Source organism: Pezoporus wallicus, unplaced genomic scaffold (genome assembly GCF_028554395.1).
Source record: "Pezoporus wallicus isolate ANWC-B61680 ecotype Strahan unplaced genomic scaffold, APGP_CSIRO_Pwel_v1 contig_7985, whole genome shotgun sequence".
Lineage (NCBI taxonomy): Eukaryota > Metazoa > Chordata > Aves > Psittaciformes > Psittacidae > Pezoporus > Pezoporus wallicus.
Window position 1 is genome coordinate 1,034,094 of NW_026636538.1, and position 20,235 is coordinate 1,054,328.

Genomic DNA, 20,235 nt, shown 5'->3' on the forward strand with positions numbered 1-20,235 from the left:
AACTTTACTTGATTAATTGCACTGCAGTGTGGCTTATAAGCCCTGTGAGTTAATATTACAAGTATATTATAATATTTCCAATCAGAAGGCTGTGGGATACAAACTTCTGAAGTGATTTAAAAGATATGGTTTGATTTCTCTGGTCAGTAATAAAGACAACAATAAAGAGTAATAAAGACACTTAATTGTGTAACAGCTTTATGATCTTATTTGTAAACATTTCAAACCTTGCATGTCAATAAATAAAAAGCTAAATTCCTCCACTGGCAAAAGCCGCAGATTTTTTTATTGAACGAACAACTATTATTATGTATTTCTTTCAACTTTTTTTACAAAGTTCTAAGTATTTTCTTGTTTGCAGTACAAGCTAACAGAATTTTTATTATCTAGGCCTTCGATAAACACGTCTTTCTTCTTCTTGTCTACCCAACAAAAAACTTTGCTGTTTTAAAGTATTTTATTATAGTCAACACAGATGAAGGCAGGATAATAAGCAAAAGCAGCAGCAACTACAAGCAAGAGACATGAACTTTAAAACATGCTCATGTCAAGGGGAGCAGACAATTTCCATCCCAAATGACAGCACAGGCATCACACCAAATTTTCTTAACAATTGGCTTGAGTCAGATGGTGCCCAATTAAAAGCAACTGGAACAACTTGATTTGTTCAAATGCCATCTCAGCTTTTATTCTTACCCATGTAGTAATAAGAACTTCAAAACAAATTTTGAAGCAAAGAATAACTAAAAATTTTGTGAAATAAGTGATAAATGCAGGATTAGTTTCCCAACATGAGATTTTGCTTATCTAACCTGCTTTTTTTAGGCAAAGGAAATTCAGTGGACCTAATGCGTCTGCACTTCAGGAAAGCATTGCCACAGTGGAAATTACTAATTGAAATCGGAACTAGGAGAGCTAAGTATGGACCTAACTCATGGATCTAGCTCTTGACAACAGGAAAACAGGTGAGGGAGCATTCAAAGGGGAAAGTTAGAGAAAGTTATTTACAATTACTGAAAGATCACTTTGAGAATCTTATTTAACTTTTTAATTAATGAAATTGGCTGGCAAAAGTGGATTTTATTTTTTTATAAAACATATAAGATTCAATAGGCATTGCACACAAGAAGGAGGACCTCATTTGGAAACAACCAAATGATCTTAAGAATGAAAGAACTTCAGGAGACATGGAATACCACAGTATAAAATGAAAGATCATGTATCAGGTAGGATTTATTCACTGGCAAACAGGTGCAGCTGCACACATAAACTGAACACAAAGATGACCATCAGCCATTAACAGTAATGAGGCCACTGAAAATGATAATGAAATCCTAGACCACATCAGGAAAAGTATTTTCAGTAAATAGAAATGATCTGGTGAGAGCTCGGATGGCGTATCATGTTCAGTTTTGCCACATGCACCCACAAGAACTGGCTGAACACATATACAGCAAGAACTTGCTTGTAGAGTGAAACAAGAGTGAAGGCTGAAAGAGAAAATTATTGCTGTCACTAAGTACACTAAGCAAGCCTTGAAGAATAAAAAGAGACGTTTAGGTTGAAAGACAATGTTAGTACTAGAAAACAAGTATAAAAAAGCCATAAATACATTTAGGCTGGAAATTAGTAGGAAGTGTCTAACTGTAGTAGGAAGGTCTGAAACAAACACCTAACAGCAGGAGGAAAACCAATTCACTGCTGTTTTACTAGAGCACCTGCTTTTAAGATAGAATGTACTTTCTGAACTATGTTTTTTACATTATGTGGTTGCCTGTGACAATTCAAAAGCAGCCTACATCACTGTGTGTTTCTTCCAGACTGAAAACTATCCTGCCAAGCACTGAGAGAAGTCAGGAAAGGAAAGCAAAGACTCAGAAAGCTTCTGATACCCAGTCAGCGATCTTAAGATAACTTAATAATTGACTGCAGATCAAAGCACTGCCTGATAGAAGCCTCCAGCTTTGTCTAACTTAGTACCTTCCAACTTTCCTCTACACATTCTCCCAAATGTTGACAGACTGAACGATGTCTCTCCCAAAGCAAAAAAGAAGTCACACTGTGGAAGACAGAAGCTCATCACTTGAGAAAGGACAAGAGGCAAAGAGACAGTGAGAGCCTGTAATGTGTGGAATACACTGAACTTCTGGTATGGTATTAAATAAAAAGCAAAGTTCATTAACAAAGTGAAATAAAAATCCCCCCATCCTCTAAGCTGTTTTTTATGAGGCAAATAGATGTTTTATCAAGCTTTCTCACTGCCATCATACCCTTTCCTGCAATCTCCAGCTGGGATACTCGCCATGTGTTCAAGAGCAGCAGGCTGCATGGGATCTGGGAAGAGCTAGTGTTAAGTTTTCTTCTGGATAAGTTGGAACTGAAGCCACCAAGCCAAGCCCCTGCAAATTCACATCATTTTCTCACCACAGCGCTTTCTCTCCTGTCTTTTGTCTTCCTCTGGCAACTCAGCTGGTGCCTCAAGCCACAGCACAGTGAAATCTCCAGGGGTATAGATTCTGTGTTTGAGTTGACAGAGCATTATGGACTGTGGCCTCTGCTACACTACAAAGGATGAAACAGAACAGGTGAACTATCCTGCACTTGGCTTTGCTGTGTTTGCTATAGTGTGTATCAGTGTTCACCTGCCTTTTTAGTTTTTCCCTTTCCTCTAGATACAGAAGAGGTTCAGGAGCCAGGGCTCAGAATGAAAGGTGGGGTTAATCCAGCCCCTTTCAGTCTGAGATTTGCTCATCATTTACACCCCTCTTCTTAAAGATTAGATTTTGTACACCTGCCTCACAGACAATTAATTGTGCCTTGGAAAACTTACCCAAATTAGCTCTGTTGATTTCTGCGGTTTGTTCACCATCCCAGCAACTCCGGGGGATACAAATCTCCTCTCTCAGACCATGCTGGCACCTAATGCACTGGTTTGGCAATTTTACCCCTTTCCTGCTGGACGTGACGGTAAGCCTGGCTCACCTCTGTCATTTGGAATGCCTTTCACCGACGTTTTTTCCCAGGAAAGAGAAATCGCAGGAACAAAGCAGGAATTTTACTTTATCTTGTTCATACACAATGAAAACGTAAATATTGATACAAACCCCACAGTCAGCTTTTTCCACCTGCACTACTGAGTGTACCTCTGCTGTGACAGCAGGGAAGCGACAGCCCCTTCTACCTGGCCCATTTATTTGACGCCGCCCGATGCGTATTCCCCGACAGAGGCTCCGGAGGCTCGCCGCGGTGGCAGACTCCCGCATGATTCACCGGGGACTGTTTGCCTTGGCCCGGAGGTCCTTGCGCGGGGAATGGGATTTCCATTCCCCAGCGTTTCCCTTGGTCAGCTTCCCTGGAAGGGAGCGCTGGCCCGGCCCAGGGAGCACGGCGCTGGCCGGGGATGGATGCGGACGGCCCTGCCCTGAGCCGCCACACCAAACCCACACCGCTCTCCTCTAGCGGGACCCCGCGTCCGACACTCCCCCGCAGCTACAGGAGCTGCCTTTGCAGGGCAGGGAAAGGTCTGACGGGGAGGAACCGGCGGCTGGGCCGAGGTGCGCAGCGGGCGCGGAGCGGAGGGCCAAGACGGGACTACCGCAACCGGGAGCCTGGGGAGGGCAGGAGGAGCGGGGCTGTCAGGAGGGAGAGTGTCCCCCGTCCCTCGGAGACAGACGGGAGGGAGCGGATCCCGTGAGGGCCGTCGCTCCAGTTTCTTCCCTAACGGCAGGCGGGAGGGAGCGAAAAGCCAGACCGTGTCCCTCACACGGGACAGGCGGGCAGGAGCGGGACCGCGTCCGTTACTCGGGGAGAGAGGGACGGAGCGGGACCGCGTCCCTTACACGGGGCGAGCGGGACGGAGCAGGGCAAGAGCCCGTGTCTCTCACGGGCAGACGGAAAGGAGCGCGACCGCGTCCCTGACGGTGGCGGAGGAGATACGGGCCGCTGCGTCCCGGGGCCGTGCAGGGCAGGGCCGGCTTTGAGGGTCTAGGAATGGCAGCCAGTGTCTCCCTAGCGGGCCGCCCCTTCCTTTCCCCTCGGTGCAGCTGAGCTGGGCTCCTGCTGCTCGGGGAGGGGGCTGGCGGGAGGCGGCAGCTCCCCTCAGCCCGCAGCGCTCCTGGTGGGGTAGGAGGGGGAGCGCTGTCCTAAGCCGCGCCGGGCGGGGAGGAGGCGCTCCCGCACTCGCTTCTGGCCGCCGAGCGGAGTGGCCCCGCCAGCCCCTCAGGTAAGCCCGGCTCTGCAGCTTGCTCTGCCGCGCCCCGCCTCTACCGCCGCCAGGCCGGCCCAGGGCGCCACGCCCGGAGCACAGGCCCCCCCGCTGCCTCACTTGCCGCACGCCGGGGCTCGCATCGCTGACACCTCCGGGCCTGCAGCAACTTCTGCCCCGGGGTCCCTGCCCCGCGGCGGCCGCACCCCAGCCGCTCCCCCGAGCCAGCGGACTGTCGGGGAGGGCTCCACGGGGAGTGGGGGCTGCACCGCGGGCGGCAGGGGCCTGATGGAGGGCGGGGGGCCGAGGCGAGGGGCCGCGGCGCGTTCTGGGGCTGGGTTAGGTGCTCGCTGGGTCCCGCTGGAGGGGTTTGCTGCTCGTGTTTCAGCAGCGGGGGAAATGTTTAGTTTTCCTTTGGACTGCATGGTCTGAGCACTCTCCTCCCCGTGCATGCTTCAGGAGCTCATTTAACAGTGTATGTGCTGTAAGGGAAGAGTGCACTGTATTTTAAAATCAATGCAGAATCAGAGCCAAGCTTTACCTAGACTTTACCAAACTTTACTTTTTTGTTACTGAGTGGCCTGCAGGTGTATCTTTACCAGCTTCCAGCAGGACGGGATGCAGTTTATACCACCTGCAGGTAGCTGTCCACTGGAGTAGTCACCTTTATCACGCAGGTGGGAGCTGCCTGGGCTTCCTGAGAGCAGTGCGTTTGCTGGAGATGGGAGGAGTGGGGATGGTTTGCTGCATCTGATATACTTACCCTTGAAACCCAACCGAGATGGTGCTCTTTAATCTCGTAAAATTTGCTGTGGCATCTCTAATGATCACATGTTCCTTTCAGAAGAGTTCTTTCATGTCAGGCTGGCTACTGTCACTGTTTAACCATGGGTTAGTGTTGACCAAGAGGGATGAATGCAACATCCAGATTTATATAATGCTTCCTAAATGCTTGGGTTTTCTTCTGGGGCCGTTACTCAAGGGGTGAATGATTCTGACTGAGACCTGAAAAGGTGACATGCTGTGTTACGTGTCACAGCTGTGCTACTATCAGGCAGCTGACTACTTCAGATGAAATTATCATACTGAATCCCATAATAAATTCTCTGTAAATCAAGAACTTAATATCTTTTCCCTAAAATCCTACAAAATCTTTCCTGAGTGGTAGACTCCTCACAGAGATGTGTCAGCTTTAAGCACCAGATTTTTAAAAACTTTTCCTCTGTAGTGTATATCACTATGATTATAATTATGTTCATCAAATTAAGTTTGATTTATTTAATATCTTAAGAAAATGTAGCACTCAATTACACAAGGCTGCAGCTAAGATCCTCAACCTTGCACTCAATATTCACACCTAATTACTTTACATGAGTCTTTCCATTGACTTCACTGGGATTTCTCATGGCAAACTAACACACACTCTAGTGCTTATGAGCTGGGACCCTGGGACCCAGCTGTGTAATAGTAAAAGATGTTTGAATCATCCAGGCAAACTAGGGAAAGACTAATCAGATCTAAATACTCCCCCTTGATTTACAAACTATCTCCAAGGGAGGGTAAAACACTAAGCACTGCTATTTAATTATAATCTGGGCATCATTAACAAGCTCCTTTCATATTTTATACTCATTGCCGGACTGTGTTTTCTTTATGAGCAAGGAGTATTTGGAATGGAGTGGTTTTAATCCCCGAATTATTATTTTACACTGGTGCTGGTACTGGGGTCAGTGTGGGTTTGCAGATAAGTTTTAGAACTGATGTATTGGGTTTTGTTAAGAAAAAAAAAAAAGCCTTTCCATTTGCAATTAGCAGTCTGTTATGGTTTGCAACTGTGCTTCACAGACACAAAACTAAGCAGCCCACATATGTATTATATGTCATATAATATATGCTTTTATATAAATACCTACTCTTCATGGTAGAACTGAAGTTTCTCAGTTTTCCCATGCTACTCTTCTGAGAACATTGTGGAAACTCTGATGTCTAGATCAGATTTGGAACCAGAAAGTGCAAATGAGTCTTCCCCAAAGATAATGAAAAGGCCTATTGTCCAAGAAAATCCTGACATGGAGATTGATGCTGTCATAAAATAAGAATTCCTGCTGCTAAAGCTTGCTGTCTGACCACTGGAAACTATGCAGAGTAAACCATACTATGGGTGCACTGTTCTACAGCATCACTGTTAACTTGTATATGATGTGTCTGAAGTGACTGAAATTCAGCTTCAGCTCTGAGCAGGGCTTGGACCTGATGAGCTACAGAGGTCTGTTCTAGACTTCTATAATTTAGTAGTTTCTAGTTCTGTGACAGTGATAGCAGGAAGTCTATGATTTAAATGAGTGACTTACGTAAAAATAAGTAATGGATCCCTTAATGCTCTTTATTGCATTATAGTTGTAGAAAATTAAATCATAGTAGTAGTACATATACACTAAGCCCTTTAGATAACTGAGCCCATTGTGTAAAAGTCCTACTGTGATGTTTACATCTCACAACAAAATTCAGTTGTTGCTCTTTCTTCATCTTTGCTCTTTCTGATACATTCTACATTTCAGTGTACAAATTCATAAAGATGTGTATGTGCTTATCTGACCTCTGTACTTGGATAGGCAAACTGTTCTTCCACCGTCCCCAGTGCTCTTCTAATGTCTTCCAGAATGTGTTTGCCCTCTTGTGTCCTGTAACACCTTCAGCTACACTCTGCATATGGGTACTCATGTACTGTGTTGGCTTTGTGGAAATGTTTGGCTGACTACCAGATGTTGTCATTCACCTCCGTTCTAGGAACTGCTCTATAATGCATTTTGGATCTTCCCTTTACTGTTTCAAAATCTAAGTTAATTTCCATTGTCACATTTCATTATATTACTTCAGGATACAACTCAGCTGAGAGCATTTGTAGCAGTAGTCAGAATAATTAGGTACTGATGGAGTTTCTTTCAGTTGCAGATCAACTAGTACAATGCAGAGGCACCTCTCTGCATTGTACAGAGCACTGGAATAGCCTTTTAGATGCTGAGGTAGGAATATGTGCTGGATGAGAAGGACCATATGAAAGAGCAGGAACCAAAGGTTGGAAGGCTGTGAATCTGTGGTTGTCATCCTGCCCCATCATTATGCAGACATGTCTAGAACAGGCAAATTGCCATCACATGCTAGGATCATGCCCTTTTGCAGACACAAAACAACATGTGGCCATAAAACTTCCTGTCAGGAAGGAGACCTTCATGGACCCATTCAAAGAATTTGACCCAGTCTTCTTGTGCTGGAGTACACAACTTCTGGTCCTTAAGCCACTGTAGATTTGGATTACTCTTAGTGTCTGGACACTCATTATTTTAGATTGGTAAAAGACTGATGTTGCCAAGTCAACAGTTATATTATTGTGGTGGCTTGCTCTGCTACTATGAAAGCATTTGGGTTGTCTGCCTCAGAGCACACCTGCAGTAACAACTGACTTTGAGATAATGAGTTTCTCAGATTCATCTGATACTACTGATAGCATGAATAAGTTAGACTCTTAAAAGGAGCTAAAGAATGTGTTAGCAAGGACATACCAGTCTGCTTTGCAGGACTTGGTGTAGTAGTGGGTTATATACTCATGTGCACATAGTGCCTGCCATCAGGGTTGAGGAGCAAATAAGGAATTTACAAACTTGGAGCACCTGCAACCTGTTTTCTTCTTCATTATTATTTGGTTATTTGGTTATCTCACCAATGATTATTAGTGAGATGCAGTTAACAACCATGATTTAGGGGAGTTCTACCTGTCCTGTGTTGCTGAGCCTGGTAAAGCCCTCCTTGAGCAGCAAGGAGCTGCAGAAAATCCAGTGTGTCATTTGGTGGAACAGGATGACAGCAGAGCACTCCTTTGTAAGGCTGAAGGCAAGATGGTGCTTCTTGCAGATGTGCTAAATATCCTCCTGATTATGGCCCCCTGCCCCAATGCCATACCTGCATGGCTAGGGATGGGTATGATATTGGACTCTGTGGGGCTATATAGCTATTTTTCAGAAATGGAAAATGCCTGTGTCAGCAACTGGTCCAGAAAGATGGAGGAAATTATTAATACTCTATGTCCTGATACCCATACCACACAGAGTGATTTTATGAGTAACGGACTAGTAATGCATGTGCTGGTTTGTGGATAGTAAAGTATCTTGGAACAAGTTGTAACTGATAGTTAACAGGGCTTTACCGTGCCTGATGTCCTTGGGTTTGTATAATTTCTGAGGTGATGGGATTGAGAATGAGGTATTTTGTGGCTTTCATGTAATAAGAGATCATTCTTTTTCCAAGTAACTCACTGTGCTTGCTAACTTGGGGACACAGACTCTGATTTTATTGGCTTGTACAAATCACTTGCTGTTCCTTTAACTTGAGTAAAAGTCTTTTGATTTGATCACAGTTTCTTAAAAATGGGTACATAATAGGGAATGCTGAAAGAACTTCAGAATATTTTCCCCTTTTATGCACTTACATTTTTTATAACTTAAAACTACTGAAGTTGGATCTGCCGACAGCTTAATGAAAATAAATGGCTGTTTCTTTTAACTATCAAACAAGGAAAACTGATGGCAGCTTCTGCGGTGGTAATAACTGCTGCCTCTGCTGTTTTTTCTTGTCTTCCCTTTCCTTCCCATCTATGATGAGAAATTACATAGGGTTCAAGAGAGGGGTTATTATCTGTAGTTATTAAAGGTGTTGATGTTCCAGGTAACTGCTGAGAATTTCCGCTTCTGTGCATTGTGCCAGTTTTGGTGGCAGATGAAGAAGGTGGAGATGTAGGGGTTTGTGGAGTTCATGTTTCTGATTTAGCCTTGGAAGGGAACTTGTACTGCAAGCTGAGGAAGGAGACCACCCAGAAGAGTGGGAGACATGAGCTGAAACATACTGCTATGCTTTCCAATTTCTTCTTTAGCATGACCTGCCCAGCAAGAATAAGTACATTTTTAAGGTACCTGAATGAAAAAAGGTGGCCTTCCAGACTAATGGGAGGGTTTCTGGATTCTGTGTGAAAAAGCTTTTCCTGAAGTAAGAGATGGAAGGACACTGACTTCAGCATAAGCTATAGAGCACCAGTTTGCTCTTCACATTATTTGAGAGTTATCGTAGTGAAGAGGACAAACCTTAATAACATGCACAATGCAGTGGAGAAAGTCATTGATTATCACCATTTACACTCAGTATTCATCAGTGTCTCTGTCCAAAACAGTTATCAGTCCATTATGAGAGGACTGCCATGGACAGGTATTTGAAAGGGTAGAAAAAGGCTTCTGTTTTCGAGTGCTGTCCAACAAAGAAGATAAGTATTTTAAAGATGAAGTCCTGATTTCATTTTTCAGTATTCTTACACTGTACTTCATGAAAACTGAAAATCCATAAAAAGTATTCTGTTGCATGGGTGTATAGCTAAGCAAAGCAGAGGTAAAACTGATAAGAAAACATCATGGAAACATCTAGGTCTTGACCAGCAGTCAATTAGGGAGCAAGAGAAGCCTGAAAAGAACAGGAGAGTCTGTATATTTACTTCCCACCTTCTAGGAGAATCTCCTCCTTTATATATTCTAGGTAGCTGCAGATACTGCAAGCAGCCCTCACTAGATTGTACTGTGAGCAGCAGTTACTTGTTCTCTATTAGCAGCTTTTTCACATGTCCAGTAGAACAGTGTGCTGCACTGGCTACTCCAAGGTTACTGTGAAAGCCCTGCATAGAACCCTTATCTTCCCCTCTCCATGGACGGAAGCTAGTGGAAGCCACTGCATCTGGTGTTTAACCTGGTTGAGCCCTATGGACTGTCACACCTCTTCTTGGTGTCCTTTGCTTTTGAGGTTTATGGGCAGCAGGTAACCCCCAGTGGTGTAATACTGAATAATCCTCCTGTGGCAGCTGGAATTGAAGTGCTTGAAGGTAACCACAAAAGTATGTGTAAGTCTGGTACTTTGGGAGTGTGTTCTTGGCTGGTAGAGCAAGGATTAGCCAGCATGAGAAGGCTGTGCCAGCAGCCTGGCTTAGCCTGCTGAGAAAATGAGGTGTTAAATACCAAATGTGGTACAATAAACACCATCCAACTTCTAGAGTGAAGACAGAGGACCTTGCAGAAGACCCAGAATATAAATAGAGAACTATGGGAGGACTGTATGTGGAGAAGCTGTGCAACCACAGTATTACTGGTCATGTGAAAACGTGAGCAGCAGTGAACACGAATATGTACATGGAATAGAGCAAAGTACAAGTCCAAACTATCATCACCTCAGGAAGGCAGCACAGAAACTTTCAGTGTGGATGAAAGGGTACAACAGGCTTGGATCAGTGTCAGCTCTTACCACATGCACAGCCTTTGGCTTTGGGAAGGAGGGATGAGTTAGGGAACTGATAACTATGTAACAGCCAAGTAGCCCTCTTGACCAAACTCTCATTCCTGGCTCCTGTGACAGAATCATAGAACCATAGAATAGTTAGGGTTAGAAGGGACCTTAAGATCATCTAGTTCCACCCCCCCTGCCATGGGCAGGAACACCTCACACTAAACTATGTCACGCAAACACCATGACATTCTTGATAAAGGAGCATATTTCTCTATGCTCCTTAGCTCTCTGAGCATGCCTTCTATGTTTCTGAAACATTGGTGCTAAAACTGGCATGTGTCCTTGAGGTCCGTTTGCCTTGTGTGCTGAAGGAGCAGGCCAGGCAGAGAGAAGGCCCCCTTGCACAGTGCTGTGGTTGTTGATGATATTCTGGGAAATGAGGAGACAACCTGGAGGAAGTTTTCATTGGTAATCTCCAGCAGTAACAACTGTTGCCTCCAGCAGAATGTTGTCCCATTTTCAGTGGTGCGTGCTGTTTGCAGTGTCCATTTGTTTCTGACTAGAGCACTTGGAAATACTCTACCAGTAATATCATCCAGGTGTCCATGCTGCTAGGGCTCCAGAAATTTATTTTTTGTGGCCTCTATTATAAACACCAACTATTTACATCTCTTTCCTAGTTTGAATGTCCTTAAATTATATATTGCCTGTTATTGGATACTATTGAATGTTTAAGCAAAGTTGGGCATTTTGAGTGCAAAAACTCAGTGCATTTTGTTCTCTAGCATATATACTGAACCGTGTGCTCACATTTGGGGATGTTGAGTAGGGTACACAAAAGGAAAAAAATAGATTGATAGACCAAAAAATAGATCAGTCTGTAATGGTTGTGTGAGACAGACTGGAGAATAATGTATAAAACCTTTTTATTAGACAGAAAATATTTACTCAGAATTTTCTTCACTGGATACCTCATGGGGGGGAAAAAATTCTCTGAACAGCACCATTTAGTTGTCTTCTGTTACAGATCTGTGACTCTGTCTGCTTATCCAGTGTAGGACCCTACTGAAATTGTTTTCAATGTGCTAGTTACTTAACCAAGAATTACTGCTAAAATTTCTACTGCTTCTAAAATTTCCACTCAGTTTCAGGTAGAACAGTTCTTTGTTGTGAGAGCAGGTAGTTTTATTCATCTCTCCTGTTAGCTCCTGTTAGAGAGGAACAATAAGTTTTGGGGGAAGGTAGAAGGAATCACCATCTGAGGAAGCCCACCAACAGGGGACATGGCCAGAAGATGAGTTAGTGTTAGCTTTCTCTTTGTGGACAGGGTCAGCTGTGGCTTTTGATGGTGTGTTAACCAACTCGTGGGCAGGAATCATCTCTTAGTGTAAGAATTTTGCCTGTCACCTTGCTCCTCTCTATGACAAAATTTCTCCACAGTCTATGGCAAGCTCATTACCAGTCCTCAGAAGTTTCCTTGAGTAAACAAGATTCATCTTGCACTGTTATCTTCATGCTGGCAACTATGGACAGTCTCCTGAAAAGGAAGCATGAGCTGTCACCAGTTTGTATTTATAGTTGCTGTTTCTGGAATATATTCCCTTCTCTTGTGTCAATACTCCCAGATTCTCTGAAGCAGGTATCCCTCAGGCTACAAGAGCCATTAAACTTCTGAAAAAATGCAAAAGAGGGCTGAGTAGAATAATGAAAATGGATTTGTGTGCTCCTCAAGCCTGTTTATGCTCATAGATTGACTGAAACGAGGTTTCTTTTCTGCTTTGAAAATACATTCTTATTATGAATTCTTTAAAAAAATGATACATTTTAACTATTCAGTTTGAACTTCAACTAGTAATACGAACGCTATGCAAGGTCTCCTAAGTGCCACTTTATTATGTAGATCTTTCTTGACAGTGTAGGTATTATTCAAGCCAGTGTATCTGCATGTTTGTATGTGATGGGAGGGAAGCAGTGCAGCTGAGGCTGACATGGTTACAGTGGATCTTTTTGTGTAATCAAAGAGCTCATCTCCTCTCCCTTATTGCAGTTTCACATCCTTGAATGTCCTTCTATTTCTTGAAGATGAAGAAAATGATTGTTTGCTTCCTTCTGCTGTTTGGACACACTCTGCTTTCCACTATCTTTGTCATGGCAAAAGATCTCCCTGGACGACAATTCACCCAAAGAAGGGATATTAACTCACAATCTTTACTAGGTAAGTTACAAAAATACCCCCCAAGCCAACCCACAACCAAGCCAAACACCACCACCAAAAGCCATCTCAAATAAAATTATAAAAGGCATGAGCAGCTGGCCAAACTTGGCTGAGTTAGGTAATAATAAAAAGAAGATTGCCATTTGCAATGAATGGAATATGAGGAAGTTTGTTGACCAGTTAGCAGCTGCTGAAAAAAGGTTTTTACTTTTGGGGTACTAGATCTACTTTATGTAAGTGGCATGAAATAAATACATACAGGACTGTTGTCTTGGGAAAAAAAGACCTTATTTTCACTGTTTAGAGAAATTACATATTGGTCCATGGAGGCTCTGCCAAAGCTGCCTTTTACCATGCCAACAAGTTTTAGCTGTCTGTATGTATGTTCTCTGCATAAAGATAATTGAATGGAACTCAGTGGCTATTGAAGTAAGGCTTATCATTACATGACTTGATGCTAATCCCTTTGTTTTGTCAGGTTAATTTTATTTATAATGAGTAGATCATTTTTCCTCATTTTTTCTCTTTTGTCAAAAATCTGGGGATGGAATCTAGCAGTTTTAGCTTGCAGCTGTCATATTTTGAAACATGAGGTTCATCTCTCTCTTGTTGATCATTGCCTGTTCGTCATCAGGCAGTTTGCTGGTCAACTTTTTCATCTGCTAACAGTTGGTGACTTAGAATCATTTTCTTTTGCTCATTGTTTAAATTAATTGCCAGATTATGAAAACAGCATGGATAGGGTTTGGACACAGACCATCATTAGAGCTTTGTGATACACATCAATAGCAGATCTAATCTGATATCTCTCTCCAGCCACTGGGAGATGTTAAGTGGCCTAACTCCCTGTAAAGGTCACCTAACCTAGCTGAACATGAGGAATTTGAAATTTCCTGCAGATATATTGGGGAAAAAAGAAGAAGAAACATGAAAGATTGTGTGACAGAGAGGGGAGCACCGAGTTTCATTAATGAAACTCTTCTCCAAACAAAACATCATCCTTTAAATATGTAAAATTCCATAAAGTACCATTCATAACGTCCTTCATTGACTTGAAAACCCTGGTTGTCAGTTCCTATAGAACAAATTTAAGCCAAATGACAACAGATTTCCGTTTCTTATTCACTTTTCTCAAAACTAATAGATGTGGTCTTGAGACACTTGGGGTTTTGCAGCTGAAGGCTGAAACCCACAACTCTGGAGATCTAGTCCATTGAAAACCATGGATGTGGAACAGCAAAGAGAAATACCTACATTCACGCCTTACTCAGCATGACTCTCAAACTTTCTAAAATCCTCAGTTCTAAAATGTAATTAAGTAGCATCCCCTCCTGAATATTTTAGGATCCCCAGAAAATAGCCTATGTAAGCTTACTACCTTAAGAAAACAATTACCCATCTCTCTAGAAAATGAAGGCAACTGCAAGGTGTTATGTGGAGAAACTAAAAGGTGCCACATTTCCTTGCTTGCTTTTTCTCTCTCTCTATTTTTTTTTAATTGTGTTTGTAGCCTTTTTTCATATTGTAAATAGTGGAAAATATATGAAAAGAATTAGCACATGATATAAATCAAAATGTATAGATAAAATTATTTCTTTCCTCTTTCAAAAGACAAGCTATTTGTGGTCCCTGCATTTGGAAAATTCTGGATAGCTGTTCAGTTTGCCATGTACAGGATGCAAACAGTTTTGGCAGCTCTGGCTGGAAGAACCTTTTCAAGACATTAAATGATGCAAGAAACTTGGGACATTCTCTAGTCCAGCCCATAAAAGTATGTGGCAGTTTGGAGTCAGACTCTTAGGCCTTGTGTTCTTTTGCAATAAATTAGGTCACCTGCTTCAGATTCAGCAGTGCATATGAACAGTGGCATGGTGAAAACGTGCCTCTCTGTAAAGAACAGAATGTGTAAAATGCATGCCACTCTGCTGGAAAGCTGCAGTGTTCCTTAAATTACATGAGATAGAACTGGGCCAAACCATGATCTCAGTGGCATTGAGTCTATTAACTTAATAAAATCACTACAGAATTGCAGTAATTTAACAGGCATTAGAGGCTGTCCCCTTCTACATAGTATGTATATTATAAATAGTGGTGATGACAATTGCTGCTGTCATGGAAAGATGTGGTTGGCAGGCAGAAGTGAGCAATACAGCTGCAAAGAACCAACAGATACCTGGAAAAGTAATAAAAGTTCAGGTTGGGTTTTTTGTAGCTTTGAATGGAGGTCTCTGTTTTTAGGACTAAAATGAAGGAGTATGCTATGCAAATATTAGTTAGCATTCAAATATTTTTATTCATTTTTTCTTCATTTTGCCAATTTTTAAGACAAAAGCATACTGCTGTGATAACTGCTTACTGGTAAAATACTAGTAGTGTCCATGTAAAAGTCACTGCTCCAGGAAACTGACAACATACATAAGCAAAATGAATGGATGAGAAATCCCATGGAATTGTCCACACACAGATAAAAGTACTTTGAGATGTAGCTTTAGGTGGACTTAATTTTTCAGCAGCCATGTCCTAATACTTCATAGATTTGTTAATTTGCCTTATTAGGACTAATAGTTTAGACATTTTAATGAAGGTTTCAGAAGGAATGAGATTCTCTCTGTTTTTTTTTTTATCCCCAGTCTCTGTTAAGCCTCAGTATGTGTTGTTTTAATTTAGCAGATCTTTGCAGAGTTTACTGTTTAAAATTATTATTGCTATATCTAATGATTTCCATTAAAAACATCTGAAATCTTTTGTGCAAGGATTGATTGGACATGCAGGTTTTTTAACTCTTTGTATGTGGTCCTTGACAGCTAAATTGCTTTGCAGGTTTTTCTTTCTTTAAACACGGAATTAAATTTGAAGTATTTAAAGGTTGTCAATAATACTAATTTAATTAAATTTGTCATTATTTTCTTAAATCTTTCTTACAGCATATTAGTTGTAGAACATGTGCAGTTGCTTTAGAGATAGAAAGTATACCTGTATTTCCCAAAACAACAGGATTTGTATTAGATTGCTGGAAAATATTGATTTAATGTCAGTGTACTTATGTTCTAAAGGATCATTTCCATAGTTTTAAAGATCTTGTGAAATAACAGAAAGAAATAGGGTGCTCCATTTGTCTTCCTTGTGGCAGAGGGTGGTTGCCTCTCCCCTTGCATGGTATATGAACTAAATTTTGCCTTCTCTTTCCCCTCATCAGTAATTTAATCCTGAGTACTGGATCCTTGGCCTTACAGTGATTCTGTAAAGGAAATTAACCTTTTGTTTTAGAATATTATCTTTTAAAGGCTTTATCAGCACTCTGAAGAATTTTTACTTAACTCTCTGACAAAACCATTGCACCTGCTGGGCACAGCTGCTTTGTTAGATTATACACAGATCACTGAAAGCACGTTTTGCCATCTTAGCACTGGTTTTTGGATACTAAAGAAAAGCAGTAATGGAAATATACTTGCTACATGGTTATAAAGATAAAATTATGTCTGTTACATTAACTAATTCCATTTGGATATAACTGAAATAGACTTTTGCACCTGAGCAGACTGATGAAGACCTGTGTCAGTTACCCAGAGTGGTGATTTACATACCATGATTTCAAAGCCATGGTCAGAGGTCCACAGCATCTTTTGGCAGGTTCCATGTTCACGAGCAGTGTGTACCCAGTCCTTGCAAGATGTGGCTTTTTTTTGGTGTTTGATGTTGGGAGGGATTTTGGTGGAGCAGATTTGGAACTTTTGCGTTACTGCGTCTTAATCAAAGCAAACCAATATTTCAGCACTGTGGAAAAAAAAATGGAATAACAAGTTTTTGTGATTTTGGTGGGTTTTTTTTCCTTTCGGTGAACTCTGTTCTTGTAAACCGGGCATGTATTTCAGGTCACATGGGCATATTCTTTTGAAGAGCTCTGATGTGGATGCATAGGAATAATTGAATAAGCTGTAGAATAATATTCTAAGAAATATCATTCCTTCTGTTCCTGAGGAAGGAATACCTGGTTTTGAAAATAACTATTTATGTGAGAAGAAAAGCTAATTTAGGGGATGTTCTTTGAGATACTACATGATACCAGAAAAAAAGAAACTACAAGAGATTTACTGATACTGCACAAAATTGAAACAGAGAGGGGAAAGGAGGCCAAGAAGGAAATGTACTTGGCTCCTGTTTAGCAGAAACTGCTGCTGAATGCAAATGTTCCTCTGTGTGTTTAATTATATTTTGCAACAAAGTATGTAATGATTTATCTCTTGGTTGTACATATATGATTCCACTAATAACATGAAGGGAAGCAATATAAAGTACACTGAGTGCTCACTAAATTTATGAATCACTCTCACTACAGTCAGTTAAAATTATTCCAAACATTCTTCTATCATAGAATCATAGAATGGTTTGGGTTGGAAGGGACCTTATACATAGTTAAGTCCCAACCCCCTGCCACAGGCAGGGACACCTTCCACTAGAGCAGGTTGCTCAAAACCCCACCCAATGTAGTCTTGAACACTGCCACGGATGGGGCAGCCACAACTTCCTGTGGCACCCTGTGGCAGTGCCTCACTGCTCTTGCATTAAAGTATTCCTAATATCTAATCTAAATCTCCACTTTTTCAGCTTAAAGCCATTCCCTCGTGTCCTGTCACATGCCCTTGTAAAAAGTCCCTCTCCAGATTTCTTGTAGGCCCCCTTTAAGGTATTGGAAGGCTGCTCTAAGGTCTCCCTGGAGCCAGGTTAAGCAACCCAGTTCTTAAGCTTGTGTGTGTGTAACTTCAGGACTCAAGAACAATATCAGGGTAACCATTCTGGGGTTAATGTGGTATGAAGGCAAGTATGTGACGAAAGTGAGTCTGGTCAGTGATGCTTGTGTGGAGTGCAGATAAGATTTCTGGTTAGTTTTGGTTGCAGTCATTGTACATTTGTACACTAAGAGCTGGCTACAGATCTCTAAATCCTGCTAATGTGGACTGTTGAACCAACATGCAATAACTGCTTCAAGAAACTCATTCATATCTTCAGCGTATGTGTGTATGTGTTATTTCCTCACATAAATGCAACCCTGCCAAGTATTTTGTCCTCAAACATGTTAAGTAGACTCATAGTAACTGAAGTCTGCATTGCAATTGAAGTCAGAATTGTATCTTGGTAACTGCATTTTGTGTTTGACATACTATGTTGGTAGTATTTTAGGGCCACAAAAATTATCAGAGGGATGGAGCACCTCTCCTACAAGGAAAGGCTGAGAGAGTTGGGGTTGTTCATCCTGGAGAAAAGAGTCCAGGGAGATCTTACTGCAGCCTTTCAGTTCTTACAAGGGGCCTATAAGACAGACGGGGAGAGACTTTTTAGCAGGGCCTGTTGCGATAGGACGAGGGGTGATTGATTGGTTTAAACTAAAAGAGGGGAGATTCAGGCTGGATGTGAGGAAGAAGCTTTTTACTGTGAGAGTGGTAAAACACTGGCACAGGTTGCCCAGAGAGGTGGTGGATGCACTGTCTCTGGAGACATTCAAGGCCAGCCTGGATCTGCTTCTGAGCAACCTGATCTAGTTGGAGATGTCCCTGCTCATTGCAGGGCGGTTGGACTAGATGACCTTTGAAGGCCCCGTGCAACCCAAACTATTCTGTGATTTGATGACATCAAAACTATTTCAGTCGGTAGGTAAGGGTAGGAAGAGGTTGTAAATTACATCTTTTGAATAACCACTTATTTAGTTAAAATATAACCAAACTTTTATAAAGATAAAAGGTAATCAAACATGTACCCATTTAGATTCTCTCTAATCAAAACGTGAAATTTAATATTAATAGAGATGTGTTATATTTGGAAAGAGAGCAAAGCATTTTAGTCTGTGAAATCACCTGTTTCTTCCTTCTGAGGTGTGTAGGTACATCTTACAGTCATTGTGCCTCAAGGCAATATTAGCAATTGAGCGCTTTGCTTCCCAGTAGTGATTATCCCAATAGCTGAGAGGTCTCCCATGGATTTTGTGCCCTATCTTGAAACTTCAGCTTTCATTGTAATCTCTCAAAATAGCATTCACTTTTAAGCCTCTTAATGAGCTACTCAATAATTAATGTTATATGGGATATAACTTTCTAGCAGCAGAAGAAATTTTCTTGTATTTATTTTATTTCTTGTCTTTTCTTTATTTTGTGTTTCCTCTAACAAAGCCTTCTTCCATCCTTCCTTTCTTCTGTCTTCTCTCTTCTCTTTGCTTTGTTTTCTTATCTTTTATATCTTTTATATTTCCCCCTCCCCCCCTTTTTTTTTAATTGATTTGGAAGTTTTCCACAAGGAGTAAAGAATAGCTGCTGCTACAGAAAAAGTCGTACTAAATTGATAATGCTCTTTGTATTTCTGAAATTGTTTGCTACACCCCCCACATATTACTGTGAAATACCATTTTTGTTTGAAAAAGTTTGCCTTGACAGTAATTCACTGAGTAAAATTACAAACTGGTTTTATGTGTGTATTCTCAAAGAGCTCAAAGCCTCCTCTGTGTATTTTGTCTTGAAGGAAGGTCAGGCCAAAAGAAAGAATACTGAATGCTCAAAAGTAAGGTGGTTTTGGCTTCATTGTTAGTACTTTAGCTTAATAATTAAAAAAGCACATATGTGCAAAATTAACTTGAAAATCCTAGAAAAAGCATTTGCATAACTTGAGGAACATCTTATTTTATAGGCATGAGTGGGTAATAGGACACTATTGTGAGTTAAGACAACATGCCTTTAAATTGATTTGGAAGCTAGAAGACACCGTCTACTTACTTAAGTACTGCTGAAGTGGTAGAACAAATGGTTTGCCAGGGGGAAGGTTGGACCACATATTTTGGGGTGAGAAGGGAATGGCATATTTCACTATCCTATGGTGCTGTTTCTGAAACTATTCTGGAAAATAATCTAATCCTTAGACCATTACCAATGGATAGAAATATGAGGTGTCAGGTCAGCTGATCAATGAGTAATGTTGAGGTTGCTAACAGCTTTCCCTGTAAACAAAGGCATGGTGACTTCAAAAAAAAGTATGGATAGGAGTTTTTAAAATGCTAAGCTAATGCCCTGAAAGCAGAACAGCACAAACTCATTGAGGGCACATATTTTCCACTGAATTTTCTACACTGCTTCCAACAGTTATTTACTTTGTCTGTTTGTTCCTTCTCTAATAATTTCTGTGTCCTTCCAACAGTACCCCAAGCTTTAGTGTAGATGTTATTGATGCCAGCACTAGCATGGTGGCATCAGGATGCTTCGTCCTTCTGTCCAGGTGTTTCCTTGCCTACAGGGGAAAGCAAGACACTCCCTGATCCTCCTGACCATGAAAGCAGGTTTTACTCCTGTCAGGAAACCCAACAGTTTCCATCTCAGAACAGCTGAAATATGTAAAAAGAACTAAGAAACTAGAGAGTATCCCTACACCATAGTTTGATTATGCCAGAGATGGCACCAGTCTCAGTAAATAAATGAGTAAATACTAGGAGTCAGTTTTGGGACTGTGGAATTAGAGAGACTTCATG

General features: G+C 41.6%; 1 protein-coding gene across 4 annotated transcripts in view; it reads left to right on the forward strand.

Annotated features, from left to right (window-relative positions):
* Window positions 1–3,480: 3,480 nt before the first annotated feature.
* MATN2 (matrilin 2) overlaps window positions 3,481–20,235 on the forward strand; it is a 70,244-nt gene continuing 53,489 nt past the window's right edge. For 3 of the 4 annotated variants that reach the window (XM_057400517.1, XM_057400519.1, XM_057400520.1), the window contains exons 1-2: window positions 3,481–3,554; window positions 12,564–12,731. In XM_057400517.1, coding sequence (XP_057256500.1) covers window positions 12,578–12,731 — 154 coding nt within the window. In that variant the 5' untranslated portion in view covers window positions 3,481–3,554; window positions 12,564–12,577. Of the gene's footprint in view, window positions 3,555–4,188; window positions 4,223–12,563; window positions 12,732–20,235 lie in introns of those variants that run through there. The other variant, XM_057400518.1, reaches the window with a different exon arrangement.